Source organism: Falco rusticolus, chromosome 3 (assembly GCF_015220075.1).
Source record: "Falco rusticolus isolate bFalRus1 chromosome 3, bFalRus1.pri, whole genome shotgun sequence".
NCBI classification, from domain to species: Eukaryota; Metazoa; Chordata; class Aves; order Falconiformes; family Falconidae; genus Falco; species Falco rusticolus.
This window is the reverse complement of record NC_051189.1, coordinates 1104035-1129444: the sequence shown is the minus strand read 5'-3', so window position 1 is coordinate 1129444 and position 25410 is coordinate 1104035. Positions and strand designations below refer to the sequence as shown.

Genomic DNA, 25410 nt, shown 5'->3' with positions numbered 1-25410 from the left:
TGAATTCCGTTTCATCTAGTATTTCTGTAAGTCTTGTTACAATATTTGTTGTTCAAAACTCATTCCTTTAAACTCAGAACTTCAATTGTTCTCTAAATCGCTAAAATGAGAGTGAGATTATTCATGCTTTGGCTGGGTTTTGTTTTCAAGTTAACTGCTGAAGTTTCTGAAGAAGCATCCACTCAGTATCTGCATATCACGGAGGCTGGAGAAGATGTTCAAGGCACTCAAGCTGCTGTAGCTGCATTACAGAACCTTAGATATACTTCTGAGAATGGTAAGTTACCTTTTTTAGGTTGAAACACAACATACAGCTTTTATCATAAATACCTAATTTCTTTGAGTGTACTTGACAATATAGGGTCTCCCGTTAAACTATTAAAAATGATTAAATTTACTTCTGGGGGGTTATGTTTTTCTTTGAGAATAAATAATGAGAAGTGACCATTCTTTAGTCATTAATACTTATCACACACTATTTTGCACTTTATTATTAGGTGTGTGGAATTTCCTGTCTGTATTATTAAATATATTGTGAAATCAGCTATCTTGGCAGAGTAGATGGTGTGTATCTAATGGCAATTCTCTAGCTATTATTTTTCTCCCTGCTTAAGTCAGCCAGATTGCAGAAGTGACATGGTGGAATAGCTCATTTGCCATGTTCCCAAGACAATCCTAACAAACTTATTTCTGACGGTACACAAAACTAAGTAAGCTATTCTGTATCACATTGAGGAAGAGCAAGAGTGGGATTAGATAATGATTGCCAAGTGGAAAATAACAGAAACGGGAAGAAAAGAAAGTATGTCCATGTTTCTGAGAATGTTAAAACATCAGAGACTCCTGTATGTGTTCACATTTTGGTATTACATATATATAAATGAATGTGTTGGTTATCAGAAGATAGCATTGTACAGTTGTTTACCATTGTAGTCTGTACAGTTTATAATACAGATACTTTTCAGAAACTCCCACTTTTAATGGAATTTCCAAGCATGTTGCAATTAAATTACATTACTGACCATGTCTGTATATTATTTTATTTTAATGACTGAGAATTTTGAATGAGTAACAACCTCTTGAGAACTTTTCTTTAACTTCAATAGATTTAAATTAAAATAAGCATGGTCATGGAATATGCTGTACATAGCAGTTTGGATTTTAAGTGTGAGGCTGTAGTTTTCAGAGTAAAATGATCTTCTTTTTAGTGCATCCAACTTAAGCTACTCTTCCAGAATATTCCCACTAGGTACAAAGAACAGTAGTATCTTGTCTAAAGGCAGTTATATAGAAAAAAAGCCTAAAGCAAGCAGACATTTTTCAGTACTCAAATAAACTTGCTTCTTGTATAGATAACAAAATATAACTACTTTCTGTTTGAAATAAAATATCTGAACTAGATCCCAATCACAGTATCAACCTCAGTTTGAAAGGCTTTGGAGTTTAGAGATGAGCTTATTCTATTTACTGTCTCTTTCCTACATTGTTCCAACAATGATTACAGCAAATATAACCCTACAGTTTCCTTGCCTTTCTGACATATCTGTCATGCTGACCCTGGGCATGAAGGAATGGTGGACCACAGGAGGGGAGTTGGTATTCCTGCATAACAAAAAATATTTTTCAGCATCCAATTCTTTCCTTTTCACGCTTTGGAAAAAGTGAGAGTACAACTATGTATAGGTGGTGTTGGGGTTTTGTTTGTTTTTTTAAACTTGCCTTTCCTTTGGCAGGGCTACACACATCAAGAGGATTTTTTTAAAAAGGCAAACATGTTCTGATCCCATGCTTATAAAATGATAAGCATGAGCTCTCTCAAGCAATTAACTTCCCCCTTCAGCTCATTAGTGATAAACAATACTTCTTTTAGGTTGAGGGGTGTTGCAGATGGCTGGACAGATGGTAAATGCAGGTTTGTAATATACCAGATAGCTATTGTAGTTACAGGTATAGAGTTCAGGTTCTGTTTCAGCTGAATGTCTGGCAAATACACATTTGGTTTTCTAAAGTCTTGCAGCTTCCTAATTTACAGTTACTGCTATGAGTTGTACCTATTCTTTGTTTATTCAGTGTATTCTTTTAAATCTCTTTCAAGTAGGCATTAAAATGATCAGTGTGGCTTCACTTGCCAATTCCTGCATTCCTCGGGCGAATCTGTTTTCTGAATGCTTTCCTGCCATAGATCTATTATTAATGAATCATGTTATTGAGCTATTTGGAATTTATAAACAGTGCTGTGAGTCAGGGTTAAGGCAGGAGGGGAAAGAGTGCCTGTAGCCTAAATCACATACCTTTAGAGTTGTTTTACTGTAATGATCTTAATGGTCACTGTCTTTCTGATAAGGTGAAAGGCTTGATCCAACAGCTGTAAACATCCTGCAGCAAATCATTGAGCTGGGTTCGGAAACCCATGATGCTACTGCAGTTGCTTCTGTAGTTACCATGGCACCTGGGACTGTGACAGTGGTAAAGCAGGTAAGAGCTCTTTTCTTCTCTAAAACAGCTATATTTAATTTTCAGTTAGTGTTATTTTGCAAGGGCTAAATTTTGAATGACCGTGCAAGCCACACATAGAATTTTTCCTAAACTAATTTTTTTACTACATGTTGTGTGTACCCGTGTTTATATGCCCACACACATACCTGCTTATACATACATGCACATATATGCTTATACGTAGACACATATACATGTTTATACATATAAAAATGCATACATTTTGCATGCATATAAAATACATAAATACACATTTATTATGTGTGGGTGAAAATACAGCTTTTTTCTAGCAGGTGTTTTCAGGCTTTTTAAAATAACATACCTGCATTGTGCATGGGCACTTAGTTCCATGGCCATCTAGCAGAATCAGGAGGTCCCTGGCGCAGTGTTCATCCAGATACAGGAGAGCATGAAAGGCTGGTGCTTGTGCAGAATGGTGCATGCTCTGCAGCCGAGGTGCTGTAGGACCATACCCAAAGATGAACCACTGCCGTTATTCTTTGCGGTGCTGTCCTGTGGCTGCAGTTTGACAGACTTGTGGGGTCCTAATGTACCCTGTGGACATGTGAGATTTCTCCTCAGCCTGAGTTCACACTGCCTTGCTAACGAGGGTTGCAACACAAGTGATCTGCAGGCATGTAACAGCCCCGAGAAGAGTACTGCAGGTGCTCCTCACAGGAGTTGCTTATGTGAGACATGTCAGTGTGGCCACCCACATTTGAGATAAATAAAGAAAAATTCAGTTGAGTTGTAGTTGGTTGAAAAGATCTGTAGGTAGTTTTGTTGTTACCAGGGAAATTGTGCAAGACCAGAAGATACAGATCAATAGAAAAAAAAAAACCATGTATAAAACTGATTGTTAATTTCAGGCTTTTGCACAAATTCTCTTTCCAGAAACTTGGTGCATTGGATAATTAAGTGATGTAATTTGTGGTAGGCAATATAGTTCCTCTTAAAGTGAGACACACCTTATAAGATATTGGTAGGAGTAATTTAATGTATGTATATTTTTCTTGAAGTTTGGTACTGGACAGCTTTTGCTTAAAATATTTGCAATGTACACTATTACTAAAGCACTTCAGAAATTAAGAATGTTCAGCTGTGCTAAAATCAGCAAGTAAAAGGAAATCATTTTCTATTTGAGGTGGCTATTCAGTGCAAGCATCAAGACTTTTGCTCAATATTTCTTCCTCACACGTGTCTGCTAACTTTGTTGCTGACATTTCACGTTTCTCCTCACCATGTGCTCCAAGCTCCCCTTGTTCCTCCTGTTTCATCATACGTCTCTGCTTATCCCTTTTCCCATTCTGTTCATTGATTCAGTGGGGTCTCTGCACTCAACGTGGTTGATAGGTGAGGGAAGGAAAATACATGAGTAGTCTTAAATTCCTGAAGATTTTAATTAACTCTATTTATTTAAATGACCAAAACACTGAATATTCTGAGTGCTAGAACTAACTTTTGAGTTCAGTTTTTTGGGTGGGTTTTTTTTGTAATGTTTTGAATATTGAATTAATGAGAGCTCCATAGAAGTGGGAAGTCTGTAGTCTGCGAAGGCAGTATTTGGATAATTCCTAAACTTTCTGCCCACATGAGAGGGAGGCAAGGCAGAAGTTCAAGACAAAGTATTTTGAGATGTTCCTTTGTAATACTTCACAGGTATTTTGATGAGAAACCACGTAAGAGTTTTGAGGTTTTGTGAAGACTATCAGATCCAAATTTGGAAACTAAAATCAGTCATTAAAGAGACATTTTAATCCTATTATATACAAGTTTCAAAACAACTTTACAGTAGAGTCACTGCCAACATGCATGCTGTGCTATACATATGACCTGTTTAAGTGTTGAATGTAGTATTAGCCGTCGGTGTTTGTCTATGCTGTCTGTCAGTATTGCCAAAACATGTTCTTCTCTTAAGAATTCATCTTTTGAGGCTTTTCTACTAAAAGCTTAGGAGAAAGTGGACTGTTGAAGTAGCAGCTGCCAAGGAGAAACTATGTTTTGATACTGGAATGTTAAACTTTAAAAATACGTAATTAAATTCAGTGATTCTTCCTCCTTAAAGTATTAAAAGTGATCAATATCTGATTAATTTTAAAATCTATCATCTTTCTTGTTAGACCTTCTGAATTTGCTGATAGCTTTTTGTAAGTAAATATTTAGATTCCAAATTAATTTTTCCCCTCACTTTTTAATCCGTATTTCTAGCCTTTTTGAGTTTACAAGCTGCTAAGCATTGACCACTTCTTTTTCTGTTGTCTTGTATACATCAGTGGCTCTCACTGGTCCGATGTCAAACTCTTACAAGCTCTACTCCTGTATCAAATCAAATACTGAATTCTGAGAGCACAGAGTCTCTTTGCTGCTTTTCTTTTTTGTTTTCTCCCCCTCCCTGTCTTTACAGTCTTGGTAACATAAAGCACCTTTGTTTCCCTAACTTGAAGTTGTATAGAAGCAAAATCAGTGAAGAATTTAAATACGTTTTAAGCAGGGTTATCTTGTGCTACTTATGGTGGATTTTACTAATGCCTTACTTTGATGCTCAGAGCACCATCCCTGTATTAGCATGTTTCTTGTGTGTACTGGAATGCCTGCTCGTTCCTTTCTCTGGTAGCCTCGGTGACTTTTCGCTTTGTGTGTGCAGAAGTGTGCAGATCTGTGATTTCCCGGGGGGATCAGGTGGCAGTACGCCTACTGACTGCTTAGTTACTTTTAGTGGGCTTTACGGAAGCAGAGCAAGGACCAGGGGAGGTCTGTCGGTGATGATTTATTTCTCTTTTTAAGTTTTTCTCCTTTCATTTTCCTCTTTTCATTTTTTCCTCTTTTAATTTTCTATATAAATCAGTGTTTTGTCGAAGTCTGTTTGACCTGTTATACAGCTTTAGTTAGTTTTCAGCTCTTTAATCTTTCCAGCCAAAGATTGCTTCAGAATTGCAGCCACACTCGTATTTAATTTGAGGGAAAGGAGTCTTTAAATGTTATTAACATGACTGTAATCCTCTCCTATTCAGAACTGTCAACTTTTCTTCTTTCTTCAGTACTGCTTTCTGTGGGATATCACTCATTTGTACCTACAACTTTATGAGCTTCTAATTATGCCGAGTTCCTAATTTTAACCTTGAAGTGATCTCAAGAAATGTTCATATTTCACTTTCCTACTGGAAAATTTATTCCACACTTTCTTTTGTGACCTTCAGTTTCTCTTGTGGATTGTGAGACAAAAAATTCATTCAGGGTGTCAGCAATATATCAGCATCATCTGTCACTGAATTTCCACTCTTGTTCTTTAATGGTCTCATCGAATCCTTGCTTAGCAGCTTGGTTCCATTTTTTCCCGTAGTAACATTTATTGTAGTTGTTCTGATTTTTATGCTGTTATGTTGGGTTTTTTCTTCTTCTCTGAGGACATTATCCAGTTTTTTCATCAGTTCTTACTTTCATATCTCTTTCTTAGCTAGGCTTTGCAAGTTGCTTTCATATTTATATATTTGCACCAAGAAACTTCTTCTAAATCCTAAATTATTAGAATGCTTTAAAAGTATATTTTGCTGTAAATGTTTACACTGTTTGTAAACATTTTGCTCTTTGTAAACTATTTGCTCTTTGTCTCCCATTTCCTCCCTGGAACTTCCTCCCACAGCTGTCCTCTTCCTTACTTTTCACCCATAAAAGTGCTATTTACACTTGATCCTTAAAATTATGTGTGAATCCAGATGTAGCTATCATTAATGCTGCCATCTTCATGCTTTTGCCTTTCCCCTTACCCCTGTGCTCAATACCTTCGGTGTGCAGCACTTGTAGTTTCAGGTTAATGCGAGACTTTTGCCTGCAGAAAAAAACTCTGTCTTTATCCATCAGGCTTTTTTAGCATATTGCAAGATGTAGAGTATATTAGCTAGATGTGACTGCTGTACTTGTGAAATTGTTTTCTACTAAGTCACAAGACAGGTGGTGTTCTATTAAATTACTGTTCTGGATTCTGTATCTTAATCTCTATCTTCTGTGTCTTATCTCTATCTGTATCTTAAATCAAAAGTACACTTTATAATGGAGGTGAAATCAAGATCAGATTGTCTGTTCAAAGCCCCCAGCTCCTGAATTGGATGTTGAGAAGAAAAAAATTCAGTTCCTACTTTGGAAACGTTATATTTTTTGTTCATAGGAACGATTTAATAAAAGAAAACACTTTGACAACATAGCAATAACCAACCCCAGCCTGAATGAGGATTCAGTTTACTATTTTAAACCCCAAAAATGCAAAGTTAGCCCTGTTTAGCTTGGATTATGATTGGGAAATAGGAATCATTGGCTCTGATAGTATCACATATATGAGACCTTGCAAAGGTTGTGTCTAGAGCCCAAAATGAGTTTAGCTCATTCTTGCCTGAGAGTCAGTATACTAACAAGTTACCAAAGTTCAGCTTTTTCTGGTATCTAATTTGGGAGAAATCTTGTTGTGTGACACCTACGAAAACATACAACTGCTAAGGAACATAATACACCAAATGCCTGAGAAAAAAGGTTAATAAGGTGATGTTTTACCAGTATGATCTGAGATTGGCAAAAACCCACGCTGAAGCTTTGATCGCAGCGTGGCACGAGAAGTGTATCCTTGTCAGTTTGAGTCCTTTTCAGTTGCTAGTGATCCAGTCGGGATCTCTTTCTGACAGAACTGTAGAAGATACTTCTTTATGGCATGATATTTGAGTTGTTCTGCACTGCTTAAAGACCAAAAAAAGTAACAAGGTGGGGGAAAAGATGAGAGCAAAGAGTGCTGAGTTTGAATAATAACTAGGGGAGAGGTTAATAAATGCTTAGAAAAAGCAGGAAATATTGTTCAAAGTGGATGGTAAACAGACAAGAAATTGGGGAGAAAGCAGTTTTATGGGAATGGAGCACATAGCAAGGTGAAGGATTTAGAAATGTAGAACGAGTCACTTTCTGACATTTGACTCTCTGTGTTCTATTACAAATACACTTATGCCCTCATGCCTTAGGGTGGAGATTGATTAATTTGGGGGTTTTGTTTATTTTGCTAGCAGGGGCTGTTCAGTCCATTATTCGTATAGGTGGACTGTTTTCCTAGCTGACATGCTGAATGTAAAGGCAGGATCGGAGGATGAGCTGTCATGCCAGTATCACAGCCACCCCTGATTTACAGCATCTGCAGGTCTCTGTTCAAAGACTTCTTTTTCACACAGTGTATCGCTATGTAGACTAGAACCGAGAGAGAGAGTTTAACTACGAACTACCTTGATGTATAGTTATTTCAGTTAGCATATACATCAAATAAAAATAATAATTGATCCTGAAGAAGGTGATCGCTCCAAGTTAAACATTTGTTTAAATACCGAGTTTCTTGTGAAGAAACGTTTGGCTCAGAAATGAGCACTCCTGTTATCTTACTTTTTTGCAGAGGAGTTCATTGTGTACTGTCTGTAAGTTATTCTCTAGTGAGACAAGATTCAAAGCGCGTTTTCTTGGTTTCACAATATGAACATCCTTGAAAGCTTATTTCCTGAAACCCTCACTGCATCGAGCAGAGCATCAGAAGTGCTGCCACCCCTTGGTCTGTCCCCATCACCTCTAGTTTTTGTTACAGTTGTGGCTCCTCCGTTCCTGGTGCTTGTTAGCAGGAATGGGTAATGGTAGCAAGATACTTTCTGGTTTCATTAATTTACTTTTCCTGAATGCAGTGTACTGCTTCTACCAAATCTCATTGAAACAAAAGTTAGAAACAATGTGCAGTTCTTTGTCCAAATTTTAATTTTTCTTTTTGCCTCAAATGACTGAACCAGAACATTAGATTTTTGGAATCCTAGTCTCAATTAAAGTTTTACATTTGTACACTGTAGTAACCAGTTTAATTTGGTTGTGTATTATCTCTTTTTCTGGACTTTTTTCATTTAGATACTGATAGACAAATGTGCTGCTAATTTGCTATGCTTAGGCCTGTAATATTGTATTACTCTTGCGTGGCAAGGCTTTTGGTAGCGAGGGGGGGGGGTGGGGGGTGGGCAAAGGGATGGCTTCTGTGAGAAGCTGCCAGAAGCTTCCCCAGTCTCACATGGAGCCAGTTCCAGCCACTGTGAGATGGCCCCGCTGCAGGATGGACCCGCGCTGGGACGGCCCCGCCGGCGGCCCAGGCCGAGCCCATCAGCGCCGGCGGCAGCGCCTCTGAGAGAACGTATTGAAGAAGCGGGAACAACCCGCACAGCAACTTGCAGCGGGAGAGGAGCGAGCTGTGTGGGAGCCGCGGCCCTGCAGCCCCCGGGCAGCGCCGGAGGGGCCGGAGCCGCTCCCGGCCCGGAGCAGAGATTCCCCCCCAGCCCGCGGCGCCCCCGGCCCGCGGAGCCCCCGGGGGAGCAGCTCCCCCCCCGCAGCCCGGGCAGGGCCCCCCCCGGGGCAGGGGGTGCCCGCAGGGGGCTGTGACCCGCGGGCAGCGGCGCCGGGGCAGCTCCGGGCAGGGCCTGTGGCCCCGCGGGGAGGAGCCCGGGCTGGGGCCGGGCTGGGGCAGGGCCTGTGCCCCCGGGGGCGGGGGGGCTGGGGCCGGCTGGGCCGGGGGGGCTGCGCCCGCGGGGGGGACACGCTGCGGCAGGGAAAGAGAGGAACGAGGAGCGGGGGAGACAAGGAGCGAGAAGCTGAGCGCGGCCCTCAGTGCCCGTAGCCCTGTGCTGCTGCTGGGAGGGGGCAGGGACGGGCAGGAGCCGAGCTGCGCCCGGGGAGAAGGGAGCGCTGCGGAAGGTGCTTTGAGGGTCGGGTTTATTTCTCACTGGCCCGCTCTGACTTTCCCCGGGGCAGACCTGGGTTGTGCCTGTGACGGTCACTGGGGAGCGATCTCTCCCTGCCCCCACCCCGACCCACGGGCCTGTCGTTACATTCTCTGCCCCCTGCCCGGCTGAGGAGGGCAGGGACAGAGCGGGCAGGGGGGCACCTGCCCTCCGGCGTGGGCCAGCCCGCCACAGATATGTTTTATGTGTCATACTGGACCAGAGATGATTGTCCTGATGGGAGAAACTCATCAACAGATTAACTGTGTAAAGCTTTAAATCTTTCCTCAGTATTTTTTTCTCCTGCCTGAACAAGCCACTGAGATCCCGCTTCATTCAGAGCAGAGAACTGCTAGAGAGCAGAGCAGTAGTCTTTGTTCTAACAAAATCAAACCAACACCCCAGAAAACCAACTAACCTATGCCCATTGTCTTGGTCACCATGTCAGCTCCCTGTTCTTTTTCTTATTTTCTTCCAGCAAATTGATGTTTTTATGCCACCCTAACTTGTAGCATGTTAGCATGTGAAAGCTTCACTCAATAATCCAGAACTTCACATGCAAGTAATACACAGACATCTGATTTGCATGATCTTTGTTTGCAAAATTACATTGCCACTGTAGACAGTCTTCTCCTGTCCCAAGTCATCTGTCCTCAAAAGTTTTCCTGTTGCTCTAAAGCTGTCACTTCAGGCTTACTCTGAAAGCAGCTAAAAAGGCTATGTTAATCACTAACCATTATTATTAATCACTGAGATGATTATATCAGTCTTTTTGCACATGTTCATGAGTAATCCCATTTTCTTATTCAACCCGATGGGATGTAAGTCTTTCCTGTTACTCAGTCCAGAAAGCTGATGTCCTCTTCAGGTAGGATTCTTGGTCCTTGCTTGCAAGTTGTTAGTGAAAAGGTGCTGACTTGTTCTGCATCGCAACTTTTATATGGTCTCCTTATTTCAAGCACTTAGCTAAAGTGATTTCCAAGCCATCATTATTTTATGCTACGGTTGACTCTGATAATCTTTTTTCTGACATTCATAGAATGTTTTGCCCCTTTTGTATTCTTACAGAAAAATTTCAAAAATTACTTTTCTTTGCCCCTCTTGACATCACCCTCTCTTAATCTGTTCACTTGATGTTCCTTTTTTGCTACATAAACCCCCCTTGTTCTAATTTCCAACGCTTTTTACTCTTTTCTGACTTAGAGTGCCATTTCTCATTAGCTGTAAAGATTTTGACTCCTACCTTTGCTCAGTCCATGAAGATTTAATTGCTCATTACTTTTTTCAAACAAGTTTCTTAATGCCTTCTTCCATATTGTGCTTAGTTATGTGGATTTTTAATGAAAAGCAATTTGCACCTCATTGTCTTCTCTCAATTACTCTTTAAAAATATGATGACAGTAATTTTCTGTGGTTAAGCTAGTCATATATTGATACGAATGCCTGTCACACAGAACTACCGCTGTCTCATTTACGTTGTACTCCCACTTCCCTTTTTCTGTGTCTGCTTACCGTCTCTTGTTTTATACTGGAATTATAAGGCCTTTGGAGCATCAAATACTTTTTGCACTTAGCATACCTGACACAATCCAGGTCCTTGTCCAAAGCACTACACTAATATTAACAAGAAAGAGCAGTAATTGGCTGCTGATTTTTTTCCCTTTTCCTCACATTCAGAAATAAGAGCCAGGACTGATGTTCTTACTACCTCTGTAGCTTGGAGGGTAGGGTTAACTCTATTCCTGAAAAGCGCACCAGACTTCTACATAATTTGCTCTGAAGAGTAAGTACATCAACTGTTTCACTAACTAAGCAGATCTTTATCAAGCTTAAGCAAACACTGTATTTCCAGGCATTTCAACCTTTATTTTAGTTCCTTTCATTCTTTTATTCTGTAATCTCTTCAGGCTCCAGTAAAATCCTACCATGGTAACAGTCACTTTCTTCAAAGTGACAGTGGTAGCAATGCACAGCAGTGATTACACATCAGCTTGAAGCTGATCACAGAACAGAATTTTATAGCAGAACACATCTTCAAAAATAAATATCTAATAATATTAGCATGGCTGTCAAGTGAAAGGCCACTGCACATTGTACTTCAGCAATGCACCTTATATTTCCGTCTGGCTCTGCTTTGTACCTACGTGATGCTGGGTGCTGGTATTCATCTAGAAAATTTGCCGATACGTGGAGTTATATAATAGTTTGCTTGTGAAGTTTGCGGTTCCTTTAGGATGTGGAGCAATTCGATGCTTAATGTGATGGTACCACCAAAGTAAAATTTTAACTGGGACAGATGGCCCTGTTTCCTCAGCCTCTGTGGAGTTCTTATCATCTGTGTAACATACAGATAAAATCTGGTATCACAATTACTGTCCTGTTAGAGCTCTTGAAATGACGGCAATGTCACTGTGCTTCTGCAGAAGGAAATCTAGTGATACAGTGTTCTGCCAGGTGAGTGAAGTTGCCAGTCACAGTCTCTCTGTCAGGATATATTCAACCAGCCAGTTGCTAAAACTTTTTAAAAATCTGCATCACCAGTATGAAGATTTGTTTGCCACCTTGCATTTTTTATTTTATGCAAAGCAAGTCTTTCATATTCAGCTCTCTTATTATTCTGAAACTATTGTGCACCAGATTGTTTTATAGCTCATTATAGAGGTTCATATGATCAAATTACAGTGTTTTCTTTGTGTGTCTGTGTGTGGTTTTCACTCAGTATATGTAAACTACAACTGAGAGGTCCAAATTATTCAAATGGCACTGAACAGAATGGTAGAGACCATCCTGTAGGCACCAATGTAGGCTGGCACATCCCATATCCAAGGTGCTCGCTGTGAGCTAGAATACTTATATTCACTCTTCCTTTTAATCTTTTCTTGTAGATATTATGTATATTTTCTTACCGTGGTGTCTTACGATATAATTAGAAGCATCTGTAACTTAGTGTAAGGTTTTGAAATCCTGCAAGAATCTCTGTGATTAACTTTTCTTCTTGAAAGGCAGTATTCTATCTGAAATTAGGGGGGAGATTCTGTAGAGGATTTTGGGTCAAACCCAGCAACACTGTTTTAAACACTATGGACCTGCAACTCCTGCTGACTTCAAAGAAAACTGAAGATATTAATTGTTTCTCTGCATGAGTTACAGAATAAGAAAGTGGCTTAGCATCTTACTGCATTACTGCAGATATTTTTTTTACTGCTTTTCAGGGGAGGGAAGAAGTATATTTTCCTTAATGGGTTGAATTGTTTTCTCTCAAATTAAAAGACTTGCTTGTTTTGAGAGGAAGAGATTTCTTTAAGAGATACTGGTTTTTATTGTCACTTACATGTATTTGGATGGTCCTCAGATATTTACATTAAGAACATTTATAATTTTAAAATGTTGAGCTTCTTATGAAGACATCAGGGTGAGAGTCCCATTGGCTTTTGTGAGAGACATTTAGCTAGTAAAGAATATTTATGCAGGTACTGAATTGATTTAATATGCCAGCTGTGTGTGGCTTCAGCGTCTTGCTGTCATTCTTTAGCGAAGGATAAGCAGCCAGATGCTTTTCAGCTGGCTCTCAGACCGAAATGAGGTCTTGGATGCTACTCTTCAAAAGATTCCAGATGCCAATAAAAAGAATTGAGTGTAGTGACTTCATTCATTCTGATGGCAGCTGTCCCACTGTTTCATCAATTTGAGGGATGTAAATTAACGTTTTGAGATTATTCCCTGTGGAACAATCTAATAGGAAGCAAGCAGAAGCATGTAAACATTGAACTGATTCGAAATGTAAATATCAAAAATAATGTGGTGATTTGTCAAACTAAAAGGATTACAGATAGCTGTCCAAAAAAGATACTGGAAACTAGAAACACCAGAAATAAGGGCATTAGTCTTCTTTACCCTGCATGACAAGGGTAATAAAACCACATCGATAAAGTCAGGTACGGAGGTTAAATTAACTTTCTTTATTGGCCATTTTCATTTCAAAAGCATATAAAACTGAATAAGTATTAGATTGCTGCTATTGAATTGAATGAGATTCTGGTTTCATTTCAATTTCATGTCAACTGTGCTTTATTTATTTTCCTTTCTTTTTTATTTATGTAGACTCACAAATGTGTATTTAAAATTATTTATGGGGTTTGATTTAGAGTTACTGAAGTGAGACTATGAGATCCTTCTCAGACTGTGTTGTGCATTCTTTCAGTCTTCGCAAATGTAGCGTAATTTTTCTGGCCCGAGGCATGTTGCCAGAGGGTTATGTATAGTGCACTAACACAGAATTTAGTGTATATTACATAATTAAAGGACCAAAGTTTAGACACCCCTATTTGTGTATTTGTTCAAGGATCTCTAGCATCAAGGGCATAGTTGTGGCCCGATTCATCACGAGCTGTGAGGTTTTTAATTATCTGGCATTTTTTACTGCAGATTCCTATCTGAATTCACTAGTGATTAGACTTCTGTCAACCTGTTGTGAACTTCATTAGTAGATCTTGTGTATGTCCTTTCCTTTCACACAGGAGCTTGCACTGGAAAGAGGAGAGGACAGTTACAAAAAGGAGTCCTGTGTACTAATACATAAAATACCTATGGCTTTCAGTAGGACTTAGGGTTTCTTTAGTAATAAAAAAAACCAAAGCAAAAATGTGGGGAGGAGCAAAAGAAGAAAGTTGTTAACAATGCTGTGTTTCTTTTCATGATTTAGCTCCTTGCTTTCCAAAGAGAGGTTCAGGCTTCCATTAATACTTCCTTTATTTCTTTGGTGATACCCATATTTTGTGACAACATAAATTAGTTTTTTGGAAGGTGGTTGCAAATTTTACTGTGTCAAGACAAGCATCTGGCATCACTCACTTTTGTAGGATGTTTAGCCTGAACTTCAGCAGGAGCTGTTTAAAGTAGCTTTCAATTAAAATGGTGAGATACACTGGCTGAAAGAAACAGAACATGGAAATTACTTCAAGCCCCTTCCTGTAATTTTGTTCCTATAATCTGAATCCTGTGCAACAAAGCCGGAGTTAGCATCGGTAGGTACAATTGTGCTGTTGCATTAAGGGCAATGACAATGGCAAGATTCCCTTCAGATGTTAAATCTTTCACCAGATGAAACCCACATGTATTTCATCAATATATTACAGGGATACTGACTCTGGGACCTCTGAATAATTTAGCACCTGAACATACTTGTTGTTGTTCAAGAAAAAGCTTTGTATAGCCTGATGAATTGAGTGAAAGTTCAGTGATATGAAGTCCTAAGGGGTTTGTGCACCTCTGAAATCTTCGTCTGACAGATATTTTAAATATGGAATGAAAAAGTTAACAGAAGAGTCAGTGTACAACAATGGGAATGATTGCTTAGGGAAAAAAGTATTAAATTAGTAAAGAGCATCAGGAAAACAAACAGAGAACAACTTCTTCTTCTTGCTGGTCTCTAAGGAGTCAAACACATGCCTGGAATCTTCGCTATGTTTCTTCCCTTCTGTTCCTGCTCCCCTCTTAAGCAACAATACTGATCTTAATTATATTTTCTTGAACTCAGTTGCTTTAATACTACTGTTCACAAAACAGTATCATGTAGGTGAGAACTGGAGAAGGACTTCTGAAGCAGCTTCTAATTAAAAAACATAGTCCTGTTCTATTTAGCGCAGTTTAGATTCCACACTTGGTGGAATGTGTGCATGTGTCCAAACATGTGTCCATGTTTGACCTGTTCTTTTTAAAATCATTTACAAGTTCAGCGCTGAGCATGTCATATACTGCTCTGAGATACAAGGGTACACTGATAGCCAGTGAACGGATACCTATCAATCCTTTGTTCTCTTCTTATTACACTTTGTATGGTTATTGGAAGTACCATGGAGTTTTGCTTTCCATGATGAGATGTAGGTGAGCCAGCCATTGTCTTCATTCCCTGTCGCTTGTGGAAGTGGACAATTCATAGATGCACTTCATGATATGAAAAAAGTATTTGTTGTAGAAAATGTGACCTCCTATAAATTCAATCAGCTACTTTCTTACAGTGAGAAATAAACATGATTTCTCTCTGGGAGCTTACTTCATAAAACATTTGCTAAGTCTAAATGAAAGAAAGAAACAGACCTTTACAAAAACAACCTATTTTCTGAAAAGAGAAGGAAGAGAGGATCTGATTAACTGTCTGCTGCATTTGCAGGTGGGTTGACATTTATGATCCAGAAAATTTCCCACAGCATTTTCCTGGAGAAACAGGTTGCTCATGGCTTAGACAGGCATAATTTTTGCTAGGTAACACAGGAACACTGACTGGACACTGAGCCCAGAGGGGTGGTGGATGGAGTGGCCGGTCACAAGTGGTGTGCCCCAGGGCTCGGTACTGGGGCCAGTCCTGGTTAATGTCTTTATCGATGATCTGGACAAAAGGGGATCAAGTGCACCCTCAGGACATATGCAGATGGCACCAAGTTGTGTGGGAGTGTTGATCTGCTTGAGGGCAGGAGGATCTGCAGAGGGATCTGGACAGGCTGGACCAAGGCCAACTGTAGGAGGTTCAACAAGGCTCAGTGCCGGGTCCTGCACTTGGGTCACACCAACCCCACGCAGCGCTGCAGGCTGGGGCAGAGCGGCTGGAAAGCTGCCCGGTGGGAAAGGACCTGGGGGTGCTGGCTGACAGCCGGCTGGGCATGAGCCAGCAGTGTGCCCAGGTGGCCAGAAAGGCCAATGGCATCCTGGCCTGTATCAGAGACAGTGTGGCCAGCAGGACTGGGGCGGTGATGGTCCCCCTGTACTTGGAACTGGTGAGGCTGCACCTTGAACACTGTTCAGTTTTGTGCCTCTCACTTCAGGAGAGACGTGGAGGTGTGTCTAGTGAAGGTCAACAAAGCTGGTGCAGGGTCTGGAGCACAAGTCTTCTGAGGAGAAGCTGAGGGAACTGGGGTTGTTTAGCCTGGAGAAGAGGAGAGTCAGCGGGGATCTTGTTGTTCTTTACAACTACCTGAAAGGAGGTTGTAGTGAGGTGGGGTTCGTTCTCTTCTCCCAGATAACAAGTGATAGGACAAGAGGAAATGGCCTCAAGTTGTGCCAGGAGAGGTTTAGATTGGATATTAGGAAAAATGTCTTCACTGAAAAGGTGGTCAAGCACTGGAACAGGCTGCCCTGGAAGTGGTTGAGTCACCATCCCTGGAGATATCTAGAAGACATGTAGATGTGGTGCTCAGGGACATGGGTTGCTGTTGGACATGGCAGTGCTGGGTTAATGTTTGGACACAATGATCTCAAAGGTCTTTTCCAACCTAAAATATTCTATGATTCTATGAAATAAAACAGCTCTCTTCAGTGAAGACATGGGAGTGGTGTTCTACTAAAAACATCTAACAAATGCCTTTGCATATGTCATGCATACAAAAAAATTGTTATTCCATTCTCTCCTCAAAAGTACATTATTTTATCCCTCATAATTTAGAGAATGCATTTCCTCTACATGACTTATATTTTTCTGATGTGTTTTTACTGGCCTGGAGTACTTTGCAGAGGAATTTTGTATGAACCTGGTAAAGAGTTAAGATTTGATGCTTGAATTCTAGTAAGTACTGCATTTTATTAGTTGACAGACAGCTTGTCAGGTTTAACCCCAGCCAGCAACCACGCCCCACGCAGCCGCTCGCCCACTCCCTCACAGTGGGGTGGGGGAGAGAGTCGGAAGAGTAAAAGTGAGAAAACACGTGGGTTGAGATAAACACCGTTTAATAGGTAAAGCCAAAGCTGTGCGTGCAAGCAAAGCAAAGCAGGGGATTCATTCGCCGCTTCCCATGGCAGGCAGGTGCTCAGCCATCCCCAGGGCAGCGGGGCTCCGTCACGTGTAACGGGGACTTGGGAAGACAAACGCCAGGACATTGAACGTCCCCCCATTCCTTCTTCTTCCCCCAGCGTATATACCCAGCATGACGTTCTGTGCTATGGAACATCCCTTTGGCCAGTTCGGGTCAGCTGTCCCGGCTGTGTCCCCTCCCAGCTTCTTGTCCCCCTCCAGCCCTCCCGCTGGCAGGGCCTGAGAAACCGAAAAGTCCTTGACTTAGGATGAACACTACCTTGCAACAAGCAAACCCATCATGGGCCATCAACATTGTCACACCAAATCCAAAACACAGCACTGCACCAGCTACCAAGGACAGAATTAGCTCCATCCCAGCTGAAACCAGGGCACAGCTGTTCGAACACACTGAAATTCAATACCAAACAGTGTTGGGGTTTTTTTGGTTTTGAGAAGATGCAAAATTAACTAAAATTTCTCTTATGTTCAAATGTTTCTATCCCCATCCTTTCAATAATGTAAAAATTGCTGCCTCACAAACAGTATGTCTTAGGAATCTATTTCAGTCAGACTTTTCACAGTTTTCTAATAAAAGTCTGTTAAAGACTTACAATGAAATTTTTACTTCTCTGAGCCATTGGTTGGCTAGAAATAAAAAAAAAAAGAATAAATGGGTACAGTAGATCTTTTTTCATGTGGTTTATGATGGATTCTCATCTCAGTGCTATTGAAGGAATTGTTTGACTTCAGATTTATTTAAATAAGAGTGCTTGTGAATGAATGACTACTGAGAGATTAAAGCTGTCTCCAAAGACCTATGTTCCTCTCTGTACGTGTAACTGAGATGCTCTGTTACTGCTTTCAGTATTCGTTGTAGCTACACACTTATTAATCGGAACTGCTTACACACAAATTTCTGAAAAACTGACATTTTCTTTCAAAACTATCTGATTGCTAATTTCTGTGCTGTACTCCCATTAATATTTCCATTAATTGCAATACTAAGTACTTATTGGAAAGGCGAGATTTCTGTAACCTCTTCAATTTGTCCTTAGGTGAAGGAAGAGGAGCAATCAACCAATCACACTTTGATGATTCAAGAGACGCTGCAGCAGGCTTCAGTGGAGCTGTCTGAACAGCATCACCTGGTAGTCTCATCAGATGAAGTGGAAGGAATTGAGACGGTGACTGTCTATACACAGGGTGGAGAGGCTTCAGAATTCATAGTTTATGTTCAGGAAGCCATGCAGCCTGTAGAAGAACAAACTGTGGAACAATCAGTGCAGGAGCTCTAGAGAGCAGTGTTCAAAGGAGATGGTTACCGGATTTGCCAAAGCCAAAGGTCTGGGTTTTTTGCCTAGCCAAAAGCAAGCAAGCCGACAAATTTTCAGTTAATTAGTGAAGTGAGACCTTGTTGCTAGATAGGGATCTGTCTGGTTGGATTGTATCGGTAACAGACATACTACGTACAAAACCTCCTCGCACTTTTTTTTTTAAAAAAAAATTGATATTTTGAGGAAAAAGTATTCTTCCCTTCTTAGAAGATCTTTCACTTGATTCCTGTAAATCCCCACAGATATTGTCTGTTCAAAACTGTGTTATCCCACAATAATAAAACATCTATAAAGATAGCTAGAACGTCTAGAAAAGTCCATACATCCCCTTTTATACATACTTAATATGTGCTTGATTTGGAAGCAGAGATGTTGTTTCTTTAAATTAGATGGACTTATTTTTTCTCAGTTCCTGCTTAGAATGTGTTTGCCAAGTTGTGGATCTAACCCAAACAAAAGCTCAAGACTTTAATCAGAAACATCCCACAGATGGACTGTACTTTGTACTTGTGAGATGATTCTTTGAGCTTGGGAGGTGTTTAAAGCCATATATGATAATTCTGGGTACCAGTAGGATGACTGTTGTTTAGATAACTGAATAATGATAACTCTTTCCATCCCACTGGATAAATACCTGTCCAGTACTGTATAATGAAACAGAATCTGTCAAATCAAGGAAATATTCTTTTGTTTTTAAGAAAAAAATTATATTAAAATGATTTGTAAATGCTATAAAAGATGTATGTTCATATGTTTTAAACAGACATACTTATAAATATGATTGTGTGAAAGAACTTGTACAAAATACTTAAGTAAATATTGACAAGTGTCTAGATAATTATGCATGTATATAGTTCCAGATTTTTCTTCATGAATCCTCAATTGTTTCTGGTTTAATATTTTTAAATTTGAGCTATAAAGATTATTAATTAACAACAAAATCGTCATGTTTTCTTCTAACACACTGATTTCTTAAATGGTGGTTTCCCTTGCACAGCTAAGTAAAAAAAGCTGGTTTGCATTGACATTGACAAATTATTGTAACTTACAAATTATTGTACTCCAGTTAGTAGTCTCTAATCAAGAAAGTAGCATAATGCAGTCTAGGCAGATCTTTCTATGTGATTGAACTTATTTATGGGTGTTCTGGGTAGAAAAGTGGAAGAAAGCTTTGGACTAAATGGATGTCATGCAGCGGGTTGGTTGTCTGCCTCTTCTAAGTCTGTTGGGATCTATTCTGTACGAAATCAGAGTGCAAACATTTAGAGGTAGCTTCTCCTTGAACTGTGGCGATAGGGAATTTAAATTTATGAATGGAAAAGAGCTGAAAATCATTTAACTTTGGTGGCAGCTGTGTTTCCTCTGGTTTAATCCTGAAAGTGCACAAGAAGCCCCAGGGATATTACATTTGTAGGATGGAGACTTTTTGCCGTTTGGTGTAACTGGTTGGAGCTGGTCACAGATGTCAGTGTTGATTTCTTCTGTGTGCAGTTAACTTGAATGAGTCATGAAGTGTTTAATAACATTTGCAACATGATAGAAACTGATACACCGAACATATCAATTTGATTAATCTGCATAACAAACTACACTCAATACTTATGTCTATGAGAGGTGTGTCCGTACTTGGAGGAAGGGGTTTGGGTTTTTATTTATTTTAATTTCAGTATAACATGGCCATGTATACCTACTGTAGTTTCAGGCTTGATCTGTAATTGATGAGTTATATCACATTTTCCTACACTAAAGCACAAATATTTTTGTGAAATTTCTGTATCCTTTTTTTTTAATTTTAAAAATACTTTTCAATTCAGGTCTTTTCTTAAATTCCAGGGTTTTCCCCAACTCTACTTGGAAATGCAATGGTTGGAAACATACAAGGTGTAAGTCAGGAAGGACTTTCAGCTGTGCTGAGTACTGCACATTGATTTCTTGCCACCATAATTAATATATTTTCTTCTTTCTAGAATATGCAACATCTGTAATACTATGAGGAGATAAGTGCTTTTTACTGTAAGCCATTGGACTTTACAAAGTGAATGTCCAAAGATTTACGTTTTTGCAGAAGCATAAAGAAAACAAGGAGAGCTTTGTTTATACCAGGCATTTGTTTTGAGAGGCCACAGCTGTTCAAGTTGTCTTACATCTGGATGTGGAACAACCAAAAAGGTAAGAATTAAATATTTTGCTTAGGCTCTGCTGCTGTTATCACCTAAACAGCACAGATTGTTTTTAGTGTAGATTCAACTCCTTTTATCCAATTAATCTTTTCTGAGGGTTAAGTGACCTTTTCAATTCAGGGGAGACAAGCAGTTTTAGTTTTAAGTTAGTCAGGGAGCTCCTATTTCTGAAGACTACACATTCTTCCCACAGACTAGTAATTTTCATTTGCATTTACTACATTATATGGTCTTCTGTTTTTTCCTCTTTCTTTGACACCTGAGGAGTATTCTGGCTTTAGGCTAACACTTGACAAATACCACTCTTTAAAAGCTTATGCATGCATAAATTGAGTAACTGATCCGCACAGCTAAGAACACGTCAAATGTTTCTGGGAATATGTTGAGCACAATATGGAATCATGCAAAGGTTGTAAAAAATGGAAAAAGGAAGCAGCAAATAATTTCAGTAGCAGCAGAGTCATTTCATGGAAGGTAAGGTTATGATGCTTGAAGTTGACTTCTTTAAAAGGTCTTACAGAAGTATATTAGGAACACGAGTTCTGGAAGGATGTCATGTTACAGACTGGTATAAACACGAAGGAGAAAACTTGGACCTCAAAGGGCAAAAGGCACAGGGAAGGGCATGGGAAATGGAGGTTCTAAAATTTTTTGCATCCCTAATTTACTATATCCACAGAGGGTAATTTATATTTCCTGAGTAGAGAAGATGGGCTATGCCTGCCTTTCTGCTGTGGTTTGGTTTCTGTGACTGGTTATGGTTCCTTTTGAGCCCAGCACTGTTTCTTGATACTAGTGATTTTAACCAGCTGTTGTAGCATCCTAACTTAGCTGACGCTGCACTAATAGAGGCATTGTACTGGATTAGTATCATCTGCAAAATCCATGAGATGAAAAGAGAAAGGAACTGCACGCTTCTACTTTGCTGTTTTACCTCAGATTTGGGGTTGTAGGAAAACACAGCTAGAGATGAGAGTACTACAGAGATGATAACATTAGACCAATTGTTCCTACTATAACAAGGAGTTACACTTCCTGAGTATATATACTTGAAGTGAATGCTTTTAACGGCGTGTTTTCAAACCAGAGTACAGAAGTGACATTGCTGCAAGTCTGAGATTTTCAAAATGTTTTAATAAATTTCTTCTAAGATTATAAAGTTCTGAGTCCACACAGATCTCAGCACTGTCATTATAGAATTGGCACTTAATCTATTCAGTGGCTCTTGTCCATTTGTCTTTTTTTTTCTTCCTTGAAATGAGGACAGCTTTTCATCTTGGAAGACTTTCATGTTCACTCAGTCATAGAGATGTATTTTATCACATCCTGAGAGTATCAAACTGGATATTATGACATAAATATGCAATATCATATTCATCTCTGTTATATTTCCACAAGGTACAGGTAATTGGTTAGGTGATCTTTCATGTGTTCCTGTTCTCAATTTGCCTGTATTGGGCTTTAAGTGATTAAAAGCAGTGCCACGCGTTTCAAAGGACAGTGCAAATTGCAGAGCCCTTGTGTGCTGCTAACAAAACACTCTCTTCAAATCTGTTGTGTTCCACCTGTCAGTTTTCAAGATGGTTGAGGAAGAGAAAGGAAGCCGTCAGATTTCTCTCTTGCTAAGTACTAATGGATAAAAATGCTCGGTTTATATGTAAACATAATTCCTTGGGTTTGAATTCTGCTTTGTACAGGACTGAAGGGTCCTGTGCTAAGCAGATCCCAGTGCAAGCTCATCATCCCAGAATGACTTTTTCTTTCTCAGAAAGAACTGCCAGTGACCAAACTGATCTCCTTTTCTCTGATTAACCAGCAAAATGTTTCAGAGTACAGAACATGTTGGTGCTTATGAGAATGACTTGCCACATTGATAAAAAGGCATCAACTATGATAGATACCTGTCAAGGGCTGCAGTCTCAGCCCTCGGCTACAGTGGAGCTAAAGTTCAACATAAGACTGCTAGAAAGAGACTCTTGCAGCTGCAGCAGCATCTCGTCGACAAGTGGCTCCAGGTAGTTGGTATATTCCTGCTCCGTAGCACTGTGTGCAGAGGAGACTTCAGCTGAGGAGTTCAGGAATTGCTTCCTTGTTTTAGAACAACGGCCTGTTTTCCTCTCTCTGCTCTCTGAATTAAGTTTAAGGTGCCCAATAAATCCTAAATTCATTCGCAAGCCCTTTGGATGAAGGAAAGGGATGGAACTAGTTACGCTAGTTTTAAAACAAAATCTTTCTGCTATACTCACCCATTGCTCCCACACTTTCACCCGCTCCCCCCGCGGGCCGGGGCGGGTCTGGGCCGTGTGCCGGCCCGTGTGAGCCCCTCAGCCCCGCTCCTGCCTCCTGCCCCGTCTCCCTGCTCCAGCGCGGGCCCTGCCCCGGGCTGCAGCCCTTCAGGGACCCCCTGCTCCCGCCGGGGCTCTCCAGGGGCTACAGTTTCCAAGGGAAGGCTATGCTTAGGAGAGCCTGGTGAAACTGGGTTGGCCTTTGTCTTTTCTTTAGCTCAATAGAGGCTTTCTGCTGCGTTCCACTCCGTATCAGCCTACAACTCCTCAGAAACCAAGAGGTGAAGAAGTTGGAGCTAAGGATTTCTGAAAATACTCTTTGTCCTTTCCCCCTTCTGTCTTACCTTAGGTTTTACGTCGGTTGACCAGGTGCCCATGTTTACCCTGATCAATAGTATTTAAGGATGTCACCAGAGGAGAATGGTCAGGGCTCAGTGTGATAGAAAAAACATCAAATTATGAGATTGTCATCAAGGAAAAGAAATGTTAGTCCACATAACAGGATTAACTTCCTGTTGGGGAGAACTGATAGCTTGGAAGGTACTACCTGAAAATTAGGAGCTTCTCTTCTTGAGTTGTTTTATTATTGCACTGAGTAAAATACAGTCAGACGTTTGGAATGAGCCTGGTGAGAAGAGCAGGGCAGCTGACCTCAAAGGTTTCTCTTACACCTCAGATTTCTGGGCATTTAATAACGGCAAAGGAGAACAAAATGGCATAAGACCTTTTTTGTATTCAGCACCACACCTCACAAGGATGCTTGTCAGAGCTTACTCTGAAGGAATTGATGGGATGGACATTGATGGGTTGTTAAATAAGAGTAAAATTGTCACTTACATTTTCTTCTTATTATGTCGCTTATTCTTCATGAAAAGTTCAGTGCAAGACTTGCAGTGAGTAGTGGTTGCCAGTAAAAAACAAAACCACAAAATGCCTCTGACAGTGCCATAAATGACCTTTTTATTCTCTGAAAAATATTTTTTACAGTCTGGTTTGCTAAAAATGGATGAAGAGTAAAATTACAGTCAACACATTGCACAAACCTCTGCTTGATTTTTTTAAATGCTGTAAATTTTTCTGAAAAGCTGGGAATAGCTTTGTCATCCTAGGTAAATTAAAAGGGATCAAAAGGTCTTCAATGTTTTGGAATGAAATCAAACTATTAATGGGAATTTATAGAGCAAGCTTTGTTACATGTTTTTCTTCAGTTCAAGGAATGTTATCTTCTGGAAAATAAGGAATCGTTTTGTGTCATGCACCCAAAAGAAATACACCATAAGTATATTTTACAGGAACACATAAAGTACAGGAGAATGAGACCAATAGGAGCTACCTCATGTGTAATACTTTTTATGGGCTAGCAATGAAATAAAGGACAAAATATTGCAGTGGATTACAGAGGTACTTAATGTTTTTACAATTTATTTTGGAAATGGCTCCCCTTTTTGATTAGCCTTGATAGCATTTATTTAGCTGCTACCGTTAGGAGTGAAAATACTTTCTGGGAGCTGAAAGGTAAATGGGCTTGGGGTATTAAAAATAGGGAACAGACTTTTTTTAGTGCTAGGTAGCTTGTTCAAATCCATATTCAAATGGTAGTTATCAAGTATTTCTTTCATCTAATAGGATTGGGTTAAAGAGTTCAAATCCAAGATATGATAGAAAAGGTCCAAGTCAAAAAATCTCCATGTAATTGGGCATGAAGTAGCATATCAGTTTTTACTAAACCAACAGAACTTCAAGCAGCCATGTGGAGCTTGAATTTAGGTCACCCTCAGGTAGTTGAAAAACCCATGAGTAGATCAGTAGGGAAGTTTCTGTTGCTGTTGTCATGCAAGTTCTGTGCCATGCATTTTGTTCTCTGAAAATAAGATTCACAATTTTGGTGATGACAGAAGTGTCAGGTTGTTGGCTTTTTAGATTATTCTGTCTGAAAGCTAACATCCAGTACAGAGATACTTCGTGTTAGAACCAACCAGTTCAAGCTGCCAGCATTGGAATAAAATTTAAAAAAAGATTTAAAGAGAACGTAGTGCTGATGAGAGGACTCTTCAGCAGTGGGACTTCAGTCAGAGTGGGAAGTAGATAATCCTACAGCAACTCTAAGAACTTCAGACTAGAGAAAGAATGGAAGACAAATTAAGAAACCTTTTTTTAATAACGATTTTATCAGTTTTCATCTTGCAACAAGTCCAGGACTTGTGATACATGCCTGAATGTCAACAAAAATTTCATTGCTGATGTCAGCTTGTGGTTTGTGGTGTCTCATTTCAGCAGGTGCCTTTTCAAGGCTCAACAGAAATAGGGTACATGAGTGCATGAGTGATGCTCAGGAATACCAGTAAATTATAATTCTCTAACTGATGTAAAAAAGTCTGGATGATTTATCCCATATCTTTAACTCTGGAGTTGTTTTGTGTGTACCTCTTACCCCTTGATCAAAGGTCAATCAGTATATCCAGCAGAAGCAGCCACCCTTCACTTGCCACAAAGTTAGCCTAGATGGTGACGTCCTATTTAAATTTTGTTTTAGCTGTTCAGGTTGCATTTTAAATCTTTAAA

The 25410-nt window shown here is 39.9% G+C and overlaps 1 protein-coding gene across 3 annotated transcripts in view; it reads left to right on the top strand.

Annotated features, from left to right (window-relative positions):
- Positions 1-19319, top strand: part of ZFAT (zinc finger and AT-hook domain containing) — a 129672-nt gene extending 110353 nt beyond the window's left edge. For all 3 annotated transcript variants that reach the window (XM_037382321.1, XM_037382320.1, XM_037382322.1), the window contains 3 exons: positions 151-277; positions 2345-2475; positions 18105-19319. In XM_037382321.1, coding sequence (XP_037238218.1) covers positions 151-277; positions 2345-2475; positions 18105-18344 — 498 coding nt within the window. In that variant the 3' untranslated portion in view covers positions 18345-19319. The remainder of the gene's footprint in view (positions 1-150; positions 278-2344; positions 2476-18104) is intronic.
- Positions 19320-25410: the final 6091 nt, after the last annotated feature.